This window comes from Notolepis coatsorum (assembly GCF_963971535.1).
Source record: "Notolepis coatsorum genome assembly, chromosome: 9".
NCBI lineage: Eukaryota > Metazoa > Chordata > Actinopteri > Aulopiformes > Paralepididae > Notolepis > Notolepis coatsorum.
This window is the reverse complement of record NC_140173.1, coordinates 151,815,506-151,840,262: the sequence shown is the minus strand read 5'-3', so window position 1 is coordinate 151,840,262 and position 24,757 is coordinate 151,815,506. Positions and strand designations below refer to the sequence as shown.

At 48.2% G+C, this 24,757-nt stretch overlaps 1 protein-coding gene across 1 annotated transcript in view; it reads right to left on the bottom strand.

The window, feature by feature from the left end:
* LOC311233978 (cone cGMP-specific 3',5'-cyclic phosphodiesterase subunit alpha'-like) overlaps positions 1-24,757 on the bottom strand; it is a gene marked incomplete at both ends in the record, with an annotated part of 57,410 nt that overhangs the window by 18,754 nt on the left and 13,899 nt on the right. Inside the window, 11 exons of the mRNA XM_084321049.1 lie at positions 1,334-1,434; positions 4,355-4,442; positions 9,006-9,115; positions 9,901-10,008; positions 12,104-12,250; positions 13,634-13,699; positions 17,543-17,686; positions 17,896-18,045; positions 21,562-21,609; positions 22,310-22,376; positions 24,650-24,714. Of these exons, the coding sequence (XP_084177175.1) occupies positions 1,334-1,434; positions 4,355-4,442; positions 9,006-9,115; positions 9,901-10,008; positions 12,104-12,250; positions 13,634-13,699; positions 17,543-17,686; positions 17,896-18,045; positions 21,562-21,609; positions 22,310-22,376; positions 24,650-24,714 (1,094 nt within the window). The remainder of the gene's footprint in view (positions 1-1,333; positions 1,435-4,354; positions 4,443-9,005; positions 9,116-9,900; positions 10,009-12,103; positions 12,251-13,633; positions 13,700-17,542; positions 17,687-17,895; positions 18,046-21,561; positions 21,610-22,309; positions 22,377-24,649; positions 24,715-24,757) is intronic.

Genomic DNA, 24,757 nt, shown 5'->3' with positions numbered 1-24,757 from the left:
AAATATGCAAAAAAAAAAAAAAGGAAAATGGACATAGGGACGTTTTTTAGTCAAAGGGCAGCAGAGACAAGTGATACAGGGACACAGGTAAGGTCTTACAATGGCTCAGTGATTATAACAGTGCAGTTCAGCATTCAGTAACCCATACTTTTTGTCACTTGACCCATCAATGCACAGCACTCTAGCATGTTCTGACTGTGACTCACCTAAAGCCGAGCGTCTTAGACTGACCAAACGTTTTTAGATTTTTGGCTCATTTTCCCTTATGATAGAATTTTTTTTTAGGTAAGAATAATTGTTGCAGATATAGAAGGGGGCGCCAAGCAAAAAAATATATATATATAATTTTTCTTTTTTTCTTTTCTTTTATTCTTGGCGCCCCCCTCCGGGTGGCGCTCTAGGCAACCGCCTATATCGCCTGTAGGAAGGACCGCCCCTGGTTCCAGAGGCGCGGGCGGGGCAGCCACAGCAAAGGCTCGATCGCCTCTGGTTTTAAGCCTTAAACTCTGGGGACGTCCGGGTGGGAGCCTCTGATTAGACCTCTGACCTCTGACCCCGGGAGCCTCTGATTAGAGGACCTCGGAGCTCTGGATGTGTATCGCATGTCTCTCTCACGTGGGACATTCTGTACTGTATAGCTCACGTCTTCCTCAAAGGCAGGGGTGTAAAGTACTTGAGTAATTGTACTTTGTTACAATACTCAAGTACTGTTTTGGGGGGATTTGTACTTTACTCGAGTATTATTAGGTTTGTATACTTCTACTTTTACTCAATTACATTTCAGAGAAAAAAAAATCATACTTTTTTTTACTCCTTACATTTAAAATGCAGAACTATACAAAGTACAAAGTACAAATCTCGCAGGTCCAACGATTTTAATTAGTATATTTGTTTCTCTGGCCGAACAAACGTTGCCGTTATTAATCCTGCGGCCGCGCTTTATTTAAAAAAAAAAAACAGCCAATCAAATCCCCATCGATGGAAAATGAACCCGCCCCCATACCCCATGCTGATTGGTCCTTGTGTGCGAGACTAGAAAGCGGGGGATCTTTGATTAAACACCGTGACGCCACATCAGAAGAATAGACGGTCAGACATTTTGTTTTACTTTTACTTTTAAGAAGTACATTTAAAGTAGACACTTTTTTTTAACTTTTTCTCAAGTGCTGTTTTTAGCCAGATACTCTGACTTTTACTTGAGTACGATTTGGAGACGGTATACCCCATACTTTCACTTAAGAATAATTTCTGGGTATACTTTTTACACCCCTGCAGGCTCAAGTGTATAAGAGCTTTAATGGGACGGTTCTCGTGAACAAGAATCATGTCTTACTTGAAGTAGAGGGCCAGGTCGGTGGCGATGATGCAGACCTCGAACAAATGCTGCACGGTCTCGAACTGGCGCTTCTGCAGGTTCTGGTAGATGTTGAGCGGCTATAGGGAGATAGACACAGCAGCAGACAGATGAGTCCCGGCATGGTCTCCAGCAGGCACGTGCACACATAGAGGCCAAGGGGTGCTTGAGCACCTGCCTTTTTGAGCCTCGTCAAAAAAGTGAAAAAAAAATAAAAAAATAAAATTACCGTTACGCATATAGACTGCCCTTCCAACTGAAAAATGTCAGGATAGAATCAAATTATTAGGTAAAGAGATAGAGATGCCCCATATTCCATTGCAGTTTGCACGGCCTCCTCAGCGTGCCTCTCCGCGGACCTATATATTTTATGCATAGCGTGGGTGATGATGATGATGATGATAGAAACCGCTGTGGCGCATACAGTTGAATGCTGGTATTATACTCATTGAGGGACACGAAGAAGTCAAGTCCGATGGGATTTGGGAATCTCAAATACAAATCGGGATTGGAATAAAAAATGCATTTATATTAAACAATACAGAATATACAGCACTTCTTGAGGTCTGTAGGGTAAGCACTTATTCCCTCCCCCCTGAACATTTATGGAGATGTATGGGCCTTTTAAGTCAGTGATAAAAGTGTCTTTCAAGGATAAGTGAGCTCCCGCACTGATTATTATAGTTCAATATTCAATATTTGATCACCAAAACCCCCCAAAAAGCATAAAAAGGGGGCCCCCCTCCCGAAAAGGGCCCTTAAAAATTGCGCTCGCGCGCTATGCGCGCTCGGTTAATATATACACACAAGTGTAGTGCCCTTTTCAGCCTTTGAGCACCTGCCCCTCTAAAGTCCTGTGCACGTCCCTGGTCTCCAGTAAAAACACAATATTTTCTACATTTAAATGTTAATATCCATCTTTTTTTTATTATTAATGAATTAACTTGATCATACATTCATTTTATTAAATGGCAAATGGTAAATGGCTGCATTTACTGTATATATAGCAGCTTTTATCCAAAGCGCTTTACAATTTGTTCCTCACATTTGACCCCGTTTCACTCACACACCGACGGCGGAGGCGACCATGCGAGGTGCTGCAACCTGCTCATCGGGAGCGGTTAGGGGGTTAAGTGTCTCGCTCAAGGACACTTCGACACACTGCCCGGGAGGAGGAGGAGCGGGAATCGAACCGGGGGAACCTCCGGATTACCAGACGACCGCTCTATACCTCCCCGAGCCACTGTCGGCCCCCGAATCAGTCATTATTATTAACTGATTAATATTATTATTATTAATAGTGTGAAGTGACTGAGAGAGAGAGAGTAGCATGGTCTCCAACAATCTATATTTCATTTAGCTGGTTTATATTCAAACTCTCATAAGACTTTATCAACGTACAGATGCAGCTCGTAGGACTCTGAGCTCTGCTCTGCTACTGCTACTGCTACTGCGGTCACCGTGCCCCATTAACCTGGCAGTGCTGTTAGCGAGGCGCTAACGATACCGCGCCCCCTGGCAGTAGAGGTGCGGTAGACTGAAACGGAATATACAAATAATAACAATAAAAACATGTGCAGCAACGGAGAAGCGTGGGAGCTATAGGGCTGTCATAGTTAATGATTTAACTTTGGAGATTAATTTAAATGATTTAAAGTATAGGGATGTCCGATATTATCGGCCTACCGATATTATCGGCCGATATCGGCGTTAAAATGTGATATCGGAAAATATCGGTATCGGTTTTCAATTTTTATTTATTTTATTTTTACATTTATTTAACCTTTATTTACCCAGACAAGCAAGGGAGAACAAATTCTGATTTTATTTATTGTCAAAAGTATGCATAATGTTGTGTTAATTCCACAACAAGAGATATGTAATGTTAATTACCTGAAATTATTCCATTTTTGGGGGGGGGGGGGGGGGGGGGACCCTGAATATATCGGTATCGGTTGATATCGGTTGATATCGGTATCGGAAATTAAGAGTTGGACAATATCGGTATATCGGTATCGGTAAAAAAGACAATATCGAGCATCCCTAATTTAAAGCATTAAAATAAATTAATCTAGATGAATCTACGGAGTGAAAAATCTTCAACGTTCTGAACTTTCAGCAGTATATTTGCTTGTTCTTTTTTTGCATCGACTCATGCACCGTGCATCTGACATGAAGATGGAACACATTTTTGTTGTTAATATGATTTATATTACTGGTAGTTCATATTGCTGGGTTGTTTTTATTTCTGTTACAGCGCCGCGGATATAAGAAAGCGGTCTTTAAAGCTGAGTCAACGTTGACGGTTTTGTTGAACATTTGTATTTCACAGGAGAGAGACACTGTATTCAAAGAAAGCCATTAAAATAGTCTTTGCATCTAAATATACTTTCTTTTCTGTTCATTTTACATTAATTCCATGGTTTTACTCAAGTAAATATCTGTTACAAGCTATACGGTCTTAACCTGTTCCCCCCCACAGGGTCGGTACCGACCCTTTTTGACATTATGATTATATAGGCATATTTTTATGAGTGATGAAAATAATTTGCGATTTTTAAAATCAACCGTTTTCAAGTATTAACATCACTACTATGTCACAAAAGCATGTAGAATGTAAAACGTTAGGTTGGCAATAGGTTAGCAATAGGTTAAAAGTGTCCTTATATCGTTTTAAGTTTTCGATATGCGAGCGTCTATCCAAGCCGGAACCCGGAAATGGAAATGTTGAACCATGGGAATTGTAGTTTTACAATCTACACTTCCTGTCACATACTATGGTGGTTCAAAGTTCAGCGTTCTGAATGAATCATATCAATAATTGTTATGATTCGCGATAATAAGCCACAAAAGGTAACGTTTTTGACAAATATTGAAACGCAGTCAGTTTCAATTTTTATCTAGATTAATTACAGAAAATTGTGAGATTAATAAGTAAACATTTTTAAACTAATCTATCGACAGCACTAGTGGGAGGGGGGGGGGGGGCTGTGGACCCACCTCGTCCGCCATCAGGGTCTTGCTGTACTCCAGGTGGTGCCGCTCCATGATGGAGGTGCTGTGCAGCTTCGCCAGCGGAGACTGACTCCTACGAGAGAGAACGCCCACAGAAACGATTATATAGCCATCATGGTTCGGTTACGATGATGAACATCTATACGTTTCAATCCATTTGTTTCTAACTATAGGTATTTTTGCAACAAGTTGATTCTGTGCCGTCATGTCACCACCGTGATCCCAATGTTCTCATCTTCATCTGGGAGGAGGACTGGGAGGGGGACTGGGAGGGGGACTGGGAGGGGGACAGTGGGACTGGGAGGGGAACTGGGAGGGGGACTGGGAGGAGGACTGGGAGGGGGACTGGGAGGGGGACTGGGAGGTGGACTGGGAGGGGGACTGGGAGGGGGACTGGGAGGAGGACTGGGAGGTGGACTGGGAGGGGGACTGGGAGGGGGACTGGGAGGGGGAGGGGGAGGTGGAGGGGGACTGGGAGGGGGACTGGGACTGGGAGGGGGACTGGGAGGGGGACTGGGAGGGGGACTGGGAGGAGGACTGGGAGGGGGACTGGGAGGGGGACTGGGAGGTGGACTGGGAGGGGGACTGGGAGGGGGACTGGGAGGAGGACTGGGAGGTGGACTGGGAGGGGGACTGGGAGGGGGACTGGGAGGAGGACTGGGAGGTGGACTGGGAGGGGGACTGGGAGGGGGACTGGGAGGGGGAGGGGGAGGTGGAGGGGGACTGGGAGGGGGACTGGGACTGGGAGGGGGACTGGGAGGGGGACTGGGAGGGGGACTGGGAGGTGGACTGGGAGGAGGACTGGGAGGAGGACTGGGAGGTGGACTGGGAGGGGGACTGGGAGGGGGACTGGGAGGGGGAGGGGGAGGTGGAGGGGGACTGGGAGGGGGACTGGGACTGGGAGGGGGACTGGGAGGGGGACTGGGAGGGGGACTGGGAGGTGGACTGGGAGGAGGACTGGGACTGGGAGGGGGACTGGGAGGGGGACTGGGAGGAGGACTGGGAGGAGGACTGGGAGGTGGACTGGGAGGTGGAGGGGGACTGGGAGGGGGACTGGGAGGGGGACTGGGAGGTGGACTGGGAGGAGGACTGGGACTGGGAGGGGGACTGGGAGGGGGACTGGGAGGTGGACTGGGAGGGGGACTGGGAGGTGGAGGGGGACTGGGAGGGGGACTGGGAGGGGGACTGGGAGGGAGACTGGGAGGGGGACTGGGAGGGGGACTGGGAGGGGGACTGGGAGGTGGACTGGGAGGGGGACTGGGAGGTGGAGGGGGACTGGGAGGGGGACTGGGAGGGGGACTGGGAGGGGGACTGGGAGGTGGACTGGGAGGTGGACTGGGAGGGAGACTGGGAGGGAGACTGGGAGGGAGACTGGGAGGGAGACAGGGAGGGAGACTGGGAGGGGGACTGGGAGGGGGACTGGGAGGAGGACTGGGAGGGGGACTGGGAGGAGGACTGGGACTGGGAGGGGGACTGGGAGGGGGACTGGGAGGGAGACAGTGGGACTGGGAGGTGGACTGGGAGGAGGACTGGGACTGGGAGGGGGACTGGGAGGGGGACTGGGAGGTGGACTGGGAGGGGGACTGGGACTGGGAGGGGGACTGGGAGGTGGACTGGGAGGGGGACTGGGAGGGGGACTGGGAGGGGGACTGGGACTGGGAGGAGGACTGGGAGGGGGACTGGGAGGGGGACTGGGAGGGGGACTGGGAGGTGGACTGGGAGGGGGACTGGGACTGGGAGGAGGACTGGGAGGAGGACTGGGAGGGGGACTGGGAGGGGGACTGGGAGGGGGACTGGGAGGGGGACTGGGAGGTGGACTGGGAGGGGGACTGGGAGGTGGACTGGGAGGGGGACTGGGAGGGGGACTGGGAGGGGGACTGGGAGGAGGACTGGGAGGGGGACTGGGAGGGAGACTGGGAGGGGGACTGGGAGGGGGACTGGGAGGGGGACTGGGAGGGGGACTGGGAGGGGGACTGGGAGGGAGACAGTGGGACTGGGAGGAGGACTGGGAGGGAGACAGTGGGACTGGGAGGAGGACTGGGAGGGAGACAGTGGGACTTGGAGGGGGACTGGGAGGAGGACTGGGAGGGAGACAGTGGGACTGGGAGGGGGACTGGGAGGGGAGACGGGAGGTGGACTGGGAGGGGGACTGGGAGGGGGACTGGGAGGTGGACAGTGGGACTGGGAGGTGGACTGGGAGGGGGACTGGGAGGAGGACTGGGAGGGGGACTGGGAGGGGGACTGGGAGGGGGACAGTGGGACTGGGAGGGGGACTGGGAGGGGGACTGGGAGGGGGACTGGGAGGGAGACAGTGGGACTGGGAGGAGGACTGGGAGGGAGACAGTGGGACTGGGAGGGGGACTGGGAGGGGGACTGGGAGGGGGACTGGGAGGGGGACTGGGAGGAGGACTGTGGGACTGGGACTGGGAGGGGGACTGGGAGGGGGACTGGGAGGGGGACTGGGAGGGGGACTGTGGGACTGGGAGGGGGACTGGGAGGGAGACTGGGAGGGGGACTGGGAGGGGGACTGGGAGGGGGACTGGGAGGTGGACTGGGAGGTGGACTGGGAGGGGGACTGGGAGGGGGACTGGGAGGAGGACTGGGAGGGGGACTGGGAGGGAGACTGGGAGGAGGACTGGGAGGGGGACTGGGAGGGGGACTGGGAGGGGGACTGTGGGACTGGGAGGGGGACTGGGAGGTGGACTGGGAGGGGGACTGGGAGGGGGACTGGGAGGAGGACTGGGAGGGGGACTGGGAGGGAGACTGTGGGACTGGGAGGGGGACTGGGAGGGAGACTGGGAGGGGGACTGGGAGGGGGACTGGGAGGGGGACTGGGAGGTGGACTGGGAGGTGGACTGGGAGGGGGACTGGGAGGGGGACTGGGAGGAGGACTGGGAGGGAGACAGTGGGACTGGGAGGAGGACTGGGAGGAGGACTGGGAGGGGGACTGGGAGGGAGACAGTGGGACTGGGAGGAGGACTGGGAGGGAGACAGTGTGACTGGGAGGACTGGGAGGAGGACTGGGAGGGAGACAGTGGGACTTGGAGGGGGACTGGGAGGGAGACAGTGTGACTGGGAGGACTGGGAGGAGGACTGGGAGGGGGACTGGGAGGAGGACTGGGAGGGGGACTGGGAGGAGGACTGGGAGGAGGACTGGGAGGGGGACTGGGAGGGGGACTGGGAGGAGGACTGGGAGGAGGACTGGGAGGAGGACTGGGAGGGAGACTGGGAGGGGGACTGGGAGGGGGACTGGGAGGGAGACTGGGAGGGGAGACGGGAGGGGGACTGGGAGGTGGACAGTGGGACTGGGAGGTGGACTGGGAGGGGGACTGGGAGGAGGACTGGGAGGGGGACTGGGAGGGGGACTGGGAGGGGGACTGGGAGGGGGACTGGGAGGGAGACAGGGAGGGGGACTGGGAGGGGGACTGGGAGGGGGACTGGGAGGGGGACTGGGAGGAGGACTGGGAGGTGGACAGTGGGACTGGGAGGTGGACTGGGAGGGGGACTGGGAGGAGGACTGGGAGGGGGACTGGGAGGGGGACTGGGAGGGGGACTGGGAGGGGGACTGGGAGGAGGACTGGGAGGAGGACTGGGAGGGGGACTGGGAGGGGGACTGGGAGGAGGACTGGGAGGAGGACTGGGAGGAGGACTGGGAGGGAGACTGGGAGGAGGACTGGGAGGGGGACTGGGAGGAGACAGTGGGACTGGGAGGGAGACTGGGAGGAGGACTGGGAGGGGGACTGGGAGGAGACAGTGGGACTGGGAGGGGGACTGGGAGGGGGACTGGGAGGGGGACTGGGAGGGAGACTGGGAGGAGAACTGGGAGGGAGACTGGGAGGGGGACTGGGAGGAGGACTGGGAGGGAGACTGGGAGGGGGACTGGGAGGGGGACTGGGAGGAGGACTGGGAGGGAGACTGGGAGGAGGACTGGGAGGAGACAGTGGGACTGGGAGGAGACAGTGGGACTGGGAGGGAGACTGGGAGGGGGACTGGGAGGAGACAGTGGGACTGGGAGGGAGACAGTGGGACTGGGAGGGAGACAGTGGGACTGGGAGGAGGACTGGGAGGAGGACTGGGAGGGAGACAGTGGGACTGGGAGGAGGACTGGGAGGAGGACTGGGAGGGAGACAGTGGGACTGGGAGGAGGACTGGGAGGATGACTGGGAGGGAGACTGGGAGGAGGACTGGGAGGGGGACTGGGAGGAGGACTGGGAGGATGACTGGGAGGGAGACTGGGAGGAGGACTGGGAGGAGGACTGGGAGGGGGACTGGGAGGGGGACTGGGAGGCAGCCAGTGGGACTGGGAGGGGGACTGGGAGGGAGACAGTGGGACTGGGAGGAGGACTGGGAGGGGGACAGTGGGACTGGGAGGGGGACTGGGAGGGAGACAGTGGGACTGGGAGGGGGACTGGGAGGGGGACAGTGGGACTGGGAGGAGGACTGGGAGGCAGCCGGTGGGACTGGGAGGAGGACTGGGAGGGGGACAGTGGGACTGGGAGGGGGACTGGGAGGCAGCCGGTGGGACTGGGAGGAGGACTGGGAGGGGGACAGTGGGACTGGGAGGGGGACTGGGAGGCAGCCGGTGGGACTGGGAGGGAGACTGGGAGGGGGACAGTGGGACTGGGAGGGATCGTACTTGGTCTGGTAGAGGTTGTTAGTTCCTCTGTGGTCGATGTCGTGGCAGAACGCAGCGGAAACCATGGCGAAGGTCTCCAGGTCCGAGTAATACTTCTTCAGCTTCCCTGTCTGTGGAAGAAGGAGGACAGAGGAGAGAACACACGGTGTTACATGGTGGCTTCTTCTTCATTCTACTGTAGAGGTGGGAGTCATTCTACTGTAGAGGTGGGAGTCATTCTACTGTAGAGGTGGGAGTCATTCTACTGTAGAGGTGGGAGTCATTCTCTGTAGAGGTGGGAGTCATTCTCTGTAGAGGTGGAGTCATTCTCTGTAGAGGTGGGAGTCATTCTCTGTAGAGGTGGGAGTCATTCTCTGTAGAGGTGGGAGTCATTCTCTGTAGAGGTGGGAGTCATTCTCTGTAGAGGTGGGAGTCATTCTCTGTAGAGGTGGGAGTCATTCTACTGTAGAGGTGGGAGTCATTCTCTGTAGAGGTGGGAGTCATTCTCTGTAGAGGTGGGAGTCATTCTCTGTAGAGGTGGGAGTCATTCTCTGTAGAGGTGGGAGTCATTCTCTGTAGAGGTGGGAACTTAAAGCTCAATATACTGTAAGAACGGCCATGCACCACCACCACCCACAGAATCGAGAAAGAGCAATCAATCTGTCAATCCTTTCCGTGTCCGGGCCGGGTGAGGTTTTTCCCGCGTTGAGTCAAATTAAGCCGCAGGCTCCACTCCTTACATAATATGGTAATTAAACATTAAAACACATGCGGCTTATAGTCCAGTGCGGCTTATATATATGTACACACATCATTCAATTTAGCTGCCGCGGCTTATAGTCAGGTGCGGCTTATAGTGCGAAAAGTACGGTATAGTTGAACCCCGGAGGGAGCGCTGGGGAGAGGCACGCCTCACCATGAGGAGAGTGAACATGGTCTGGCCCACGTTGAAGCCATGCCTCCAGTTGTGGTACGTGATGTCACGGTAACCCTTGCGGACGGTGTACATCCACCTGGTCAAGACCTGCGCAGACGACACAACAGGGGAGACACAATGGGAGTTACGTTAACCTGTGTGGTATCTTTGACTGTGTATTTCATAACTAATATGTTGTGTACAAATTAGAAAACCAAAATGAAAGACGCCTGGTGTTGCTGAAGTGGAGTGTGACATACTGGGAGAGGTTTCGGACAACCCCCACTCTAAACAAATGTACTCGACTATTTGGAACAGAAGGAAAACAGCCACTCAACACCCCCACTCGTGATTGAGTACTGTATGTAAATGAAGGCACGTCCAGCTAAGAGCAGAGTTCAGCAACAGACAGCCGAGGAGTGACAGGCAGAGAAACACAGACCTAACTTGCTTTTGCTAAAGGTTCATGGAAATGGTCATAAACAAGATCATATTAATTAAACCATATTAGATAAAAGATATTTGAATATCATTTAGAATGTCAAACTGGTTATTTAAGTAATAATGCTATTTCACTCTGGTTGTAAAGCACTAGAACCTAAATCATTAGAACTATTAATTCAGTATACTTTATATAGGGAATCTGGTATTAAAATATAGACAAACTCCACATTGGGTTAATGCTGAAGGAACACGCCAACTTTTCGGGAAATTCGCTTATTTGCCATCTACCCCGGAGTTAGACGAGCAGATACCCTTTTCTTCTCGGTGGATGCATTCGGCTTATAGGGAACAGCCGCGCCGTTAGCCTAGCTTAGCGTCATTCACTGGAAGTAGGTGTGCCAGTGTATAGCCTAGTTCCCAACAGTCACGACATACGCTCCAAATACAACTCCAAAATGTTCCTGTAAACATTGTTGTGACCTGTGTGTTTACCACGTGTTTAACAGGAACGTTTTGGAGTTGTATTTGGAGTTTATTGGGGGTGACTGTTGGGAACTATAGGCTACACTGGCACACCTACTTCCAGTTGCGTTTTCTGTTCATATCCTGGCCGTGGTAAGACCTGCTCATTCTTTGTGTCGGAAACTGCCAAAATTAACACGTCGATTTGATTGGTTCGTCGGCAAGAAGGTGACATTGACGTCGGTGTGCTCTGCGGCTAAAGTTGAAACGTTTGCGACTGAGAGAGTGCCCGCCTGCATATTTTTTTTTAAAGAGTATCTTTATACTTTATACTTATAGCACATGCTATACGCCTGGTCTCTTTTGAAAGATAACATTCTGAAGTTTCTGATACAATAAAGAAAGATCACTTTTAGTGCTAATGAAATGTAATGTAACATACAGTAGGTCTAAACTTGAGTTGTAGAAAAACTTGTTACTCACGTTTTTCTGTAGTAGTTGCAATATCCAAATATAGTATTTCTAAAACAATTGGTATGAGCTGTCCAAATTTCATAAGAATCCATTCAGAAATGAGTGATTAGGAGCAATTCTGGTAAACTGTGGAAAAAAAAGCTCTCCAGTAAACCCTTTCCTCATTGACTTCAATTCATTTGGCGTTTTTTTCTCTTCCGGTTTTTGCTTGTGACTTTTCACCTAGATCCCTGATTCGCAGATCCCCCACATGGGGTATCATTGGAAAGCCACACTCATTGGCTACAACCCTGTCCAATAATTTCGGAGCTAGAGTCCCGGGAGTCGGGGGTGGTAATATGACTCTGCGGTGTACTTTGGCGCACGCCTCACATATCGGCATGTAACTCGAGAACTGCTGAACGGATTTAGTCGGTTAACCGTCTGTAGTGTGGTAGTGAAAGTGTTAACCTTCTGTAGTGTAGTAGTGAAAGATTAACCTTCTGTAGTGTGGTAGTGAAAGGGTTAACCGTCTGTAGTGTGGTAGTGAAAGGTTAACCTTCTGTAGTGTAGTAGTGAAAGATTAACCTTCTGTAGTGTGGTAGTGAAAGGGTTAACCTTCTGTAGTGTAGTAGTGAAAGATTAACCTTCTGTAGTGTGGTAGTGAAAGGGTTAACCGTCTGCAGTGTGGTAGTGAAAGGTTAATCTTCTGTAGTGTGGTAATGAAAGGTTAATCTTCTGTAGTGTGGTAGTGAAAGTGTTAACCTTCTGTAGTGTGGTAGTGAAGGGGTTAAGAGTGTATATACTGCAGTAGTATATAGTACACGGCAGTACCACACTGTACCTCTGGGGGGACCTTGAACTTCTCCACCACTCCCAGCTCGAAGAAGCAGCGGATGCCGCACATGACGAGGTCCTTCTCGGACAGCGGGAAGTCGCTGAAGCGGAACTCCAGCAGCTCCACCTTCTTGGCGTCAGGGATGGTGGTCCTCTGCGTGCGAGACACGGTCCAAACAGTCAGGGTAACAGGGTAACAGGCAGGGTAACAGTCAGGGTAACAGGGTAACAGGCAGGGTAACAGGCAGGGTAACAGTCAGGGTAACAGGCAGGGTAACAGTCAGGGTAACAGGGTAACAGGCAGGGTAACAGGGTAACAGGCAGGGTAACAGTCAGGGTAACAGGGTAACAGTCAGGGTAACAGTCAGGGTAACAGTCAGGGTAACAGTCAGGGTAACAGGGTAACAGTCAGGGTAACAGTCAGGGTAACAGGGTAACAGTCAGGGTAACAGTCAGGGTAACAGGCAGGGTAACAGTCAGGGTAACAGTCAGGGTAACAGTCAGGGTAACAGTCAGGGTAACAGGCAGGGTAACAGTCAGGGTAACAGTCAGGGTAACAGTCAGGGTAACAGGGTAACAGTCAGGGTAACAGTCAGGGTAACAGTCAGGGTAACAGTCAGGGTAACAGTCAGGGTAACAGGGTAACAGTCAGGGTAACAGTCAGGGTAACAGTCAGGGTAACAGTCAGGGTAACAGTCAGGGTAACAGTCAGGGTAACAGGGTAACAGTCAGGGTAACAGTCAGGGTAACAGTCAGGGTAACAGTCAGGGTAACAGGGTAACAGTCAGGGTAACAGGGTAACAGTCAGGGTAACAGGGTAACAGGGTAACAGTCAGGGTAACAGGGTAACAGTCAGGGTAACAGTCAGGGTAACAGTCAGGGTAACAGGCAGGGTAACAGGGTAACAGTCAGGGTAACAGTCAGGGTAACAGTCAGGGTAACAGGGTAACAGTCAGGGTAACAGGGTAACAGTCAGGGTAACAGTCAGGGTAACAGTCAGGGTACAGTCAGGGTAACAGGGTAACAGTCAGGGTAACAGGGTAACAGTCAGGGTAACAGTCAGGGTAACAGTCAGGGTAACATGCAGGGTAACAGTCAGGGTAACAGGGTAACAGTCAGGGTAACAGGGTAACAGTCAGGGTAACAGTCAGGGTAACAGGGTAACAGTCAGGGTAACAGTGTAACAGTCAGGGTAACAGTGTAACAGTCAGGGTAACAGTCAGGGTAACAGTGTAACAGTCAGGGTAACAGTCTGGGTAACAGTCAGGGTAACAGTCAGGGTAACAGGGTAACAGTCAGGGTAACAGTCAGGGTAACAGGGTAACAGTCAGGGTAACAGTCAGGGTAACAGGGTAACAGGGTAACAGTCAGGGTAACAGGGTAACAGTCAGGGTAACAGGGTAACAGTCTGGGTAACAGGGTAACAGTCAGGGTAACAGTCAGGGTAACAGTCAGGGTAACAGTGTAACAGGGTAACAGTCAGGGTAACAGGGTAACAGTCAGGGTAACAGGGTAACAGTGTAACGGTTTCTCTTACCAATAGTTTGTACATGTCCTTTGCGTCGCAGTCCTCGGGTGGACTGCCCAGCTTCTCGTCAGTTTTCTGTAGGAAAAAAGACGTGGCTCCATTAGTCCATCCGTTAGACCGTGTAGAGGCTTCACCTGAGTGTAGCGTTGGGGGGGGGGGGAATATCGATACAGTATAGTACACACACACACACACACACACACACACACGCACGCACGCACACGTGTGCATTCAGTTGAGTTGGAATATGACTGTAATACAAACGGTTCAGTTTTGTCAGGTACATGCAACACAGATGACATCTGTCTGCTTGAGAAAATACCATTTGCTGCAATAAAAATTATTGAATTATTGAAGTGAGATGAACGGACTGAAAACCTTATTTTATTATAGATAAAACATGTTGACTTTGCGGTTGAGCAATATATTTCGCAATATTAATATCGCAATATATTTTGAATGGCAATACTATCGTATCGTGACTTAAGCGTGGTGATGATATCGTATGGCGAGGCCTCTGGTGATGCCCAGCCCTAGTGGGGTGGAAGGTACACTATGGAGTATACATTTACAGGGTTCCCACAGACATTGCAAAAAGAAATTCAAGGACTTTCAAGTACTTTTCCAAGCCCTTTTTTTCATTTTAACCCTTCTGCCCCCTTAGCGACTATTTTGTGTTTTTTGCCTATATGTATTTGTGTTTCTGTGTACAACGATGGCTGTGTTGATTATTATGTCATGAAATTGGGTCAGATTGGTCATCTTTGATATATATTCAATATATAAAAGGATCATCATTAGAATACCTCTAAAAAAAAAGTTATACACTTTAGCCTCACAAAAACCTTAGCACTTTTTTTGTGTTCTCATTAGGGTTAGGGTTAGGGTTACCCAGACAGAAAGATTAGGAGAAGGTAAAATCGCATCCCTGTGCCCGTGCCCACCCCAACACTTGCTCAACAGTCCCCTAACCTAACCCTAACCCCAACCCTAACCCTAACCCCAACCCTAACCCTAACCCCAACCCTAACCCCAACCCTAACCCTAACCCCAACCCTAACCCTAACCCCAACCCTAACCCCAACCCTAACCCTAACCCCAACCCTAACCCTAACCCTAACCCTAACCATAACCCTTCAAATGGAAATATTTGGAATCTTTGATAGATATGTTGAGTTAGGTTCATAGTGGTATTCATAAAAAAAGAATTGGAACGAAATATTACAAATTAAGTTTTTTATGACCTTGAACGTGATGCAATCTTTTCATGCACTAAGGTGACAACTCTGCTAAATCGTTAGGGGGGCATAAGGGAAAAGGGCATTTAAAAGGATACAATTCACTTTTAAATGCTGTTTTTTATTGAAAGAAAATCGGATCCAATATTTATCGCTTAAAAACCAATTTCCGACAATTGGTAACATTTTAGATAAACACAGGCACAGATCACACTACACACTGACTACCATGCACTGGCACCAGGCACACATCACACTACACAATGACTACCATACACTGGCACCAGGCACACATCACACTACACAATGACTACCATACACTGGCACCAGGCACACATCACACTACACAATGACTACCACACACTGGCACCAGGCACACATCACACTACACACTGACTACCATACACTGGCACCAGGCACACATCACACTACACAATGACTACCACACACTGGCACCAGGCACACATCACACTACACACTGACTACCATACACTGGCACCAGGCACACATCACACTACACAATGACTACCATACACTGGCACCAGGCACACATCACACTACACAATGACTACCACACACTGGCACCAGGCACACATCATACTACACACTGACTACCATACACTGGCACCAGGCACACATCACACTACACACTGACTACCATACACTGGCACCAGGCACACATCACACTACACACTGACTACCATACACTGGCACCAGGCACACATCACACTACACAATGACTACCATACACTGGCACCAGGCACACATCATACTACACACTGACTACCATACACTGGCACCAGGCACACATCACACTACACACTGACTACCACACACTGGCACCAGGCACACATCATACTACACACTGACTACCATACACTGGCACCAGGCACACATCACACTACACACTGACTACCATACACTGGCACCAGGCACACATCACACTACACACTGACTACCATACACTGGCACCAGGCACACATCACACTACACAATGACTACCATACACTGGCACCAGGCACACATCATACTACACACTGACTACCATACACTGGCACCAGGCACACATCACACTACACACTGACTACCATACACTGGCACCAGGCACACATCACACTACACACTGACTACCATACACTGGCACCTGGCACACATCACACTACACACTGACTACCATACACTGGCACCAGGCACACATCACACTACACACTGACTACCATACACTGGCACCAGGCACAGATCACACTACACACTGACTACCATACACTGGCACCCGGCACACATCACACTACACACTGACTACCATACACTGGCACCAGGCACACATCACACTACACACTGACTACCATACACTGGCACCAGGCACACAGCACACTACACAATGACTACCATACACTCACACTGGCACCAGGCACACATCACACTACACACTGACTACCATACACTGGCACCAGGCACACATCACACTACACACTGACTACCATACACTGGCACCAGGCACACATCACACTACACAATGACTACCATACACTGGCACCAGGCACACATCACACTACACACTGACTACCATACACTGGCACCAGGCACACATCACACTACACACTGACTACCATACACTGGCACCAGGCACACATCACACTACACAATGACTACCATACACTGGCACCAGGCACAGATCACACTACACAATGACTACCATACACTGGCACCAGGCACACATCACACTACACAATGACTACCACACACTGGCACCAGGCACACATCATACTACACACTGACTACCATACACTGGCACCAGACACCAGGCACACATCACACTACACAATGGCTGAACGGCTCAGGAGACAGGGATATCAGTAAATTAAGGGGGGAGGGATGATTAGGTGGCCTTGATGTCAGAGATCCGATTGGGAATTTGGCCCTGGAACTCTTTGCGATAGGCGCCCTGTGGTTCTCTATCGACCAAAAACTCAGTCGGGATATCACGTCAATCGTTGGAGTGTGACACATGCGCAGTTACAATTTAGCCGTGTTTCCCCAACACTCCGCCAGCGCAATCTGAGCATGGCTCCATACCTCCATCTCCCATTGGATGGCTGCCTGGTGACTTAGCCTATCTGCACCCTCACCCTAACCCTCCCTGAAGGACATACATAACTCCTGCCGCCTCAACAGAGCGAGGAACAGCCCGCTGCCGTCGGGCAGGTGCATCAGAGCCAGAACCAATGGACTCAGAGGCCGGTTTCCCCCCATAGCCATCGTCGCCACCTTGAACTCTGATATGCACCAACAACACCACCCCCTCTCCTCACACTGTGCAAGATATAGACCACCCACTACTGGTTGACACTGTGATTGTTTGTTGTATTGTTGTATATTCTGTACTGTATAGTATTGTGATATTATGTTTCTTTTTGTGTCACTTGTGTGAACCAGCACCGTAACTTCGAGTCCCTAATCTCATTGTATGACACTGTATAATGACGATAAAGTATATTCCATTATATTAGCCTTGAGCTATAGTACCTCTAGTCTCTACCACTGAGTATGACCTTACCAAGATGGACTGGACCTCTCTACCACTGAGTATGACCTTACCAAGATGGTCTGGACCTCTCTACCACTGAGTATGACCTTACCAAGATGGACTGGACCGCTCTACCACTGACTATGACCTTACCAAGATGGTCTGGACCTCAGCAGGCGTGGCCCTGCCCTGGTACATCAGCATTTCTTGGGCTATGTCCTTGCGCCACTCTGTCTTGTTCAGTTTGTCGTAGGTGTCACAGTTTATTGTGGACCAGCCCAGGAACTGGGTGAGGGCCTGGAGACGAGAAGAAACAAGTTGAATGAGTCTGAGATGCCTTGTGTAACCAATGCAGTTTCACTTTTAGTTGCAACAAATAGTCTAATTACATTTCGAATGCGTTAATAATGATCTATATAATATTCAATCAAATACACAAATAATGAGTCCATTATCACAAGATGAAGCAAGACGGTGTTGTGTTGAGGTGCACTACTTGCTCATACTTCTGTAATTTGTTCATCGTTCTCGTCGAATGGTTTGCCGTCCTTCCTGTTGTAGAAAGTGGCAACTCCGACAATTTCTTCCTTCTTGTTGACAATCGGGAGGGAGAGGACGTTCTTAATCTTCCACCCCGACTCGTCCACCGCCTCTTTCTGCAGGAAACAGAAAACCAAACATCACCATTTCACAGATTGATTGATTGATTGATTGATTGATTGATTGATTGAAAATTGTATTAACAGATTGCAGAATGGGTACAATACACCGTACGGCTCAATACACACAATTGTTAAGGGGATGCAGACCAGAGAAAGACTTTCGTCTTGTTTACATCAGGGTCCCCCATTTTCAATTCATCGTGACATTTATGACATACAAGATATACAAATATACAGTACTGTCTATTTACAGACAGAGTTTCTAAAAGAGAATATATACATTTGAGGGGGAGGACACTGTACATTGAGGGAGTTGATTGGGGCGGTGGGTTTGGACATTTACGGTGGCCAGTTTCTAATTGCAGTCTCCCGTAGGTGCTCTTTAAGAGCGGTTTTGAAAGTGGGTAGTGATTCACATTCTTTTACGGCTGTGGGTAGGGCGTTCCACAGTGTTGTGGCATAATTGCGAAAGGTGTTTAGTCCCTTGTTTGAGCCGAATCTGGGTTGAACATGATTTGTGGAACTCCCTCTGGCGTTGTGGTCGTGGTATTCACTGACCTTTGGGAAGTATTTCGACATGTACATGGGTACCTTAGTGGTGTAGTGTATCTTGTAGACCAGGCCCATTACAAGTTGCTGTACTCGCTGTTGCTGTGTCGTCTACTCTAAGCCATCCTAGGATGTCAAAATGGGCAGGAATGAGGTGGGTTCTAGGAGTAAGGTCAAGCAGTAGTCTGACCAGTTTGTTTTGTGATGTTTCTAATCTTGTTTTTAGTGCCTTTTAGGTGCTTCGGTACCATGAGGTGCAAGCATAGTCGTAGTACCCTTGAATGAGTGCTCCTGCCAGAGTCTTCAGGGTATTCCTGTTTACCAGAGAGGAGATCCGGTACAAGAATCTTGTTCGTTGGTTGACTTTTTTTTATTACCTTGGATGCCATTTTGTCACAGGAAAGATTAGCCTCTAGGATGGAACCCAGGTATGCAATTTCATCTTTCCTTGTGACAATATTGTCACCCACTGTAACTGAGAAGCCGTTGGCCTTGCTGAGTTTGTTATTTGATCCAAATAGAATGGACTCTGTTTTACCCAGGTGTAATGATAGTTTGTATCATTGGTAGTGAGCCAGGTGCAGATTCTGCTGAGTTCAGAGCTGAGGGCTTTTTCAACCTGTAACTCTTCCCTGTCAGAGACCAGCAGGGCTGAGTCGTCCATGAACAGGAACAAGTTGCAGTCACAAGCTAATGACATGTCATTTGCATAAATTAGGAACAGTAACGGTCCTAGTATGCTTCCTTGTGGAACACCACAGCTCACTGGAAGGGGGGGGGGGGGGTAGTGTACTGTTTACCTCCACCATCTGTGATCTCCCCTCCAGGTAGGATTGCATCCAGCTCACTGATGAACTATCAAAAAACCAATTGCTTTTAGCTTATCAATCAGAATGGAGTGATTGACAGTGTCGAAAGCCTTTTGGAGGTCCAGCATGACCATGCCGCAGTATTTGCCCGCGTCCACCTCTTGTTTGATGTGGTCGTTCAAATAGACAAGGCATGTGTCAGTGGAGTGGGATGTTCTGAAACCAGATTGGAATTCGTTTTTTTTCATTGGGTCCTTTTTGACCTGTTTGTAGAATTTTTTTTCCATGACTTTCGAGATGGAGGTAAGAATAGAAACAGGGCGGTAGTGGACCTGGGTCTAATTTGCTGCCTTTTTTGTGCAGGGGGGTCACTCTCGCAATTTTGAAGTCCTTGGGGACGTGTCCCTGTTTTATGGAGAGGTTTATTATGTGTGTGATGACTGGGGTGATGGCGGCTGCTGAGTCTATGAGGAATTTGGAGGGGATGTTGGCATGGCCAGTGGCCTTGTTAGGTTGGATGGCACTCAGTTTTTTGAGTACCTCATCTGTTCCCACAGGGTTCCCACATACCCTAAATTAAATTCAAGGACTTTCAGGGACTTTTCCAAGCACTATTTTTCCTTTTAAAAGGATACAATTCACCAATGTGTTGTCTGTGCATTTGTCGTCTGTGTTGTCTGTGATGTTCCACTCCCTGGCCTAGTGTCCCCCCTGTCTGTGTTGGTTTCGTGAATTGGTTTAGTGTTGTTCTCAAGTGTGTGTATTTATATTTCGACCCTGTAATGTTTTTCTGTGTTAGTTTGTTCCACCCAGCTGTGTCTCATTACCAATTACCCTCTTGTGTCAATCAGTCTGTGTATTTAAGTGTGGTCTGCCCTGACTTCCCTGTCGCGTCATTACTCTGCGTTCCCTGGTTCCTGTCGTGTTTTGCTCGTGTGTTTGTCAGCCGTCCGCTGAACCCTTTTTGTGAATAGCATATAACTGTTCTTGTCGAAGTCTCTATCGCTCCGTGTCACGGAGGATAGTATTATTTATAGTGGTTATGATTTGTAGGGCATTTAGCACGTTTTGGGAGACTTGCCCTCTCACTTTGTTTTTGTGCCACACGTACCGACATTAAAGGAGCATTGGTCAAATTTCAAGATTCAACCTCTGCCTCCTGTCTATCCTCTGCTGGTCTGCGCTTGGGTTCTACACACCTCCACCACCGTCATGCCACCACCTAACAGTAATCTAATCGAATCGTTGTGGGGTCAAATATTTACACCCCTATAGTCATTTGACATCATTTCAACATGGCCCTCTGCATCGTAATAAACATTAATATTATTTGCAGTTTTAAGAGTATATTTGTAAGTATATTAGCTATATGTCGTTGTAGAAATGTCTTTGTGAGTTGTAGTTCATGCAAAAAAGATTTACCAAAAAACTTTAGTGTGAGCGTCCCTCTTTTTTCAATTTTGCAGCTGGATTGCACACGCGGAGACAACGCATTTCCCACGTCCAACTCCCCACCTCCGACCGTAAACCAATGCATATAATTCAAAACAACATCAGCGCCTGGTGGCCAGGGGTGTAAAAAGTACGCAGAAATTATACTTAAGTGTAAGTATGGGTACCGTCTCAAAATCGTACTCAAGTCAAAGTCAGGGCATCTGGCTAAAACACACTTGAGTAAAAGTAAAAAAGTTTCTACTTTGAAATGTACTTAAGTACTAAAAAGTTAAACTAAAAACTTTTTTTCTGACTGTCTATTCTTCTGATAGCAGGTGTTTAATCAAAGATCCCCGCTTTCTAGTCTTGCACAAGGACCAATCAGCAGGGGTATGGGCGGGTTAATTTTCCATTGATGGGGATTTGATTGGCTGTTTTTAAATAAAGAGCGGCCGCAGGATTAATAACGTTAACGCTAGTTCAGCCAGAGAAACAAATATACTAATTAAAATCGTTGGACCTGCGAGATTTGTACTTTGTACGTTTGCATTTTAAATGCAAGGAGTTTTTTTTCTCTGAAATGTAATTGAGTAAAAGTACAAGTATACAAACCTAATAATACTTGAGTAAAGTACAAATCCCCCAAAACAGTACTTAAGTATTGTACCAAAGTACAATTACTCAAGTACTTTAGAAGGAAGTACAGAAGGAATCTCACCTGGAAGTGGAAGTAATCATCCGCTGAGGCGTTCATCATGTTGCAAATCTGGGAGCGGATACAAGATTAAAAAAAAAGCACGTCTACTTTACACACTTTCAACATTCCAACTCAAATGTGAGATCATGCATGTGAAAGGGTTAACAAATTAGAATATAATAATACGACTATTCTATGTCTACAATTAGGGCTGTACCGAATGTCCTTAAAAAAGAAAAAAATCCTCAAACTAAATACTCAATTTGAATAATGTGATTCATCTGATTAAATGAGTATTTTTCTTTTTATTAAATCAACTTTCTTTAGTGAATATAACTCGTCACTTTCGTCAACATAAATAATCCAACAGGTCTCACGGTTGGTACGAAAGTGACGGTGACGTCTTGATGGAGCGCCGAGCGGATGCAGACAGGCTACATAATTTATGATAAATGTTTTATAAAATGTTTTTATGACGACGCATATGCTATAACAGTAGAATACTATAATATTAGTGTAGCCTAATCTTTATCTGCAACTGTGAAGAAAAACCCCCATTGGTTTAAACAGAATGAATAGACAAAAAAAATGTATTTATAATAAAAAAATATATATATAAAATTCGAATGTTGATTTAGAATTCGAATGTCAACGTTATATGAATGAAGCTCCGAAGCTTCGAACTATTCGGTAGAATCGGTACAGCCCTATCTACAATAGAATTGTGGTATGATTAGCATAAAATAGTGTAACAAAGAGGGGAACTTACAAAGCCGTTCTCAGCCACGTATGTTGGAAGCGTACTGACTAGAGCCCAGTGGTCAGCGGGAGGAGCCCTGTGTACAGAGAGGCCTGGGTTATTAATCTAGAGATAGACTGGCTACTGCAGTCACATAATACTGTATACTATACTGTAAGTGAGTGATGTATTAACATGTTGTATTCTAAAGACTGCAAATTGAAGTGTTGGGTACAAAGAATATTATATTACAATAATATTATGTAATGTATTATTAGCCATTATGATGATGTTACAATATTGAAATGCCTCCGTTAAATAATAATAATAATACTTCGTTTTATATAGCGCCTTTCAGAGGACCCAAGGTCGCTTTACATAGGGGGGGGGGATGACAAATTAACAAACATAGTGGACAGAAACAACATATACATATAAAGTGAGAGATTAGGGGTTGAAGGCCAAGTTGAAGAGGTGGGTTTTGTGCAGTTTTTTAAATGAGTCCAGAGTTGGGGCGGTGCGGAGTTCTGCGGGGAGGGAGTTCCAGAGGGTGGGAGCTGCCACACTGAAAGCTCTGTCCCCGAAGGTCCGTAGTCTGGTTCGGGGGATGGAGAGCTGACCAGTGTCCGTGGATCGCAGGGACCGTGACTGAGTGTAGGGGTGGAGGAGGTCAGTGAGGTGCTGAGGTGCCAGAGCGTGAAGGGATTTGTAGGTGAGCAGGAGGGGTTTGTAGGTGATGCAGGATTTGATGGGGAGCCAGTGGAGCTGGATGAGGGTGTTGGGGTGATGTGCTGCCAGGGTTTGGTGCGGGTTAGAAGACATGCAGAGGTGACGTATAATATTCACACTCCAAATAAATGGGATTAATTTAGTATAACTGTACACACAAACACACAGCTGCTATTTACACTATAAAAAATAAATATTGTTTATTTAAATGTGTCCAGTTTCTTTTTTTGACCTTGCGTTGTATAGCTTGTAGAGATGGTCGTATATCGTCGTCTACCAAACTACTGCGGTCGAGGAGCCGGGGAAAAACAAGCATCTCACGCTTTTCCGAATGTATAATTAATTATGTACATAAAAAAAAAAAAAAAAAAAAAACGGTGACAATAAATATAATGTGAATCTGAAACCTTTGCCTGCATTTGAAAATGGACATACTCAGAGTTAATTATATTGTTATATTGTTTACACTGCCTATTTTTAAATGTTACTTGTCATTTTTCGGACACGTTATGTTTTTGTAGGTTTTTATTGAGTTTTTGCTACCGGGCGGTCCGGTAGAGAGAGAGAGAGAGAGAGATAGAGAGAGAGAGAGAGAGAGAGAGAGAGAGAGAGAGAGAGAGAGAGAGAGAGAGAGAGAGAGAGAGAGAGAGAGAGAGAGAGAGAGAGAGAGAGAGAGAGAGAGAGGAGAGAGAGAGAGAGAGAGAGAGCAGAGAGAGAGAGAGAGAAGCAGAGAGAGAGAGAGAGAGAAGCAGAGAGAGAGAGAGAGGAGCAGAGAGAGAGAGAGAGAGAGAGAGAGAGAGAGAGCAGAGAGAGAGAGCAGAGAGAGAGAGAGAGAGAGAGAGAGAGAGAGAGAGAGAGAGAGAGAGAGAGAGAGAGAGAGAGAGAGAGAGGAGAGAGGAGCAGAGAGAGAGAGAGAGAGAGAGAGAGAGAGAGAGGAGGAATGGGAGATAGAGTGGGGGAAGATATTTGGCAAAGAACACCAGGTCCGGGAGTCGAACCCGGGTCGGCCGGTTGCACCGTAGTGCGCCCCACACTGCCTATTTTTATTACATTTTTACTTCTCCACTGTCCTATCATTTTATGACCTGTATTATCTCTTCTACTAGCACATGTACCTGTGCCCCCCCCCCTCCCCCTCCCCCTCCCCCATGCTGCTATGATGCCTGAATTTCCCCCAAGGGGATCAATAAAATAATATCTCTCTCTCTCTCTCTTGTATAGTTGTTCATATGTTTCAATCATCTATCTATCGTCATCATTATGAATGAATGAAGTAAATGTTTCGGTCTTGTTCACAGACAAATCAAACACACCCGTGTGGACTTACACACAAATAAATTATAATAAATAAATAAATATCACAAATGTACATATTCAAGGCAAGCTCGCACACAAAATCCAAAATCAACGACCGAAAAAAAAGGAATAGGCTGAAGCACGATGCTTATTTTTGACAATTCTTAAAAACGAAATATATTTTAATATAAGAAAGAAAAACTAAAAATATGCTGCAAGGTATAATTTTTTGAAGGAAAAAAAACAAACGTTTGATGTTTTTACTCTAAACTGTTACTCCTGAATTATTTGATCCTTTAAGGCTTTTTTTTTTTTTTTAATCTCCCCCTGAGAGAAGTTACTCACGGAATAACTTTGATTTCCTCCTTGTCCTCCAACAGATAGTCAATGATCTTGTAGAAGATGATTTCCTACACGGAAGGAGAACATGTATGTCAAGTGTTTAGGGGTTTT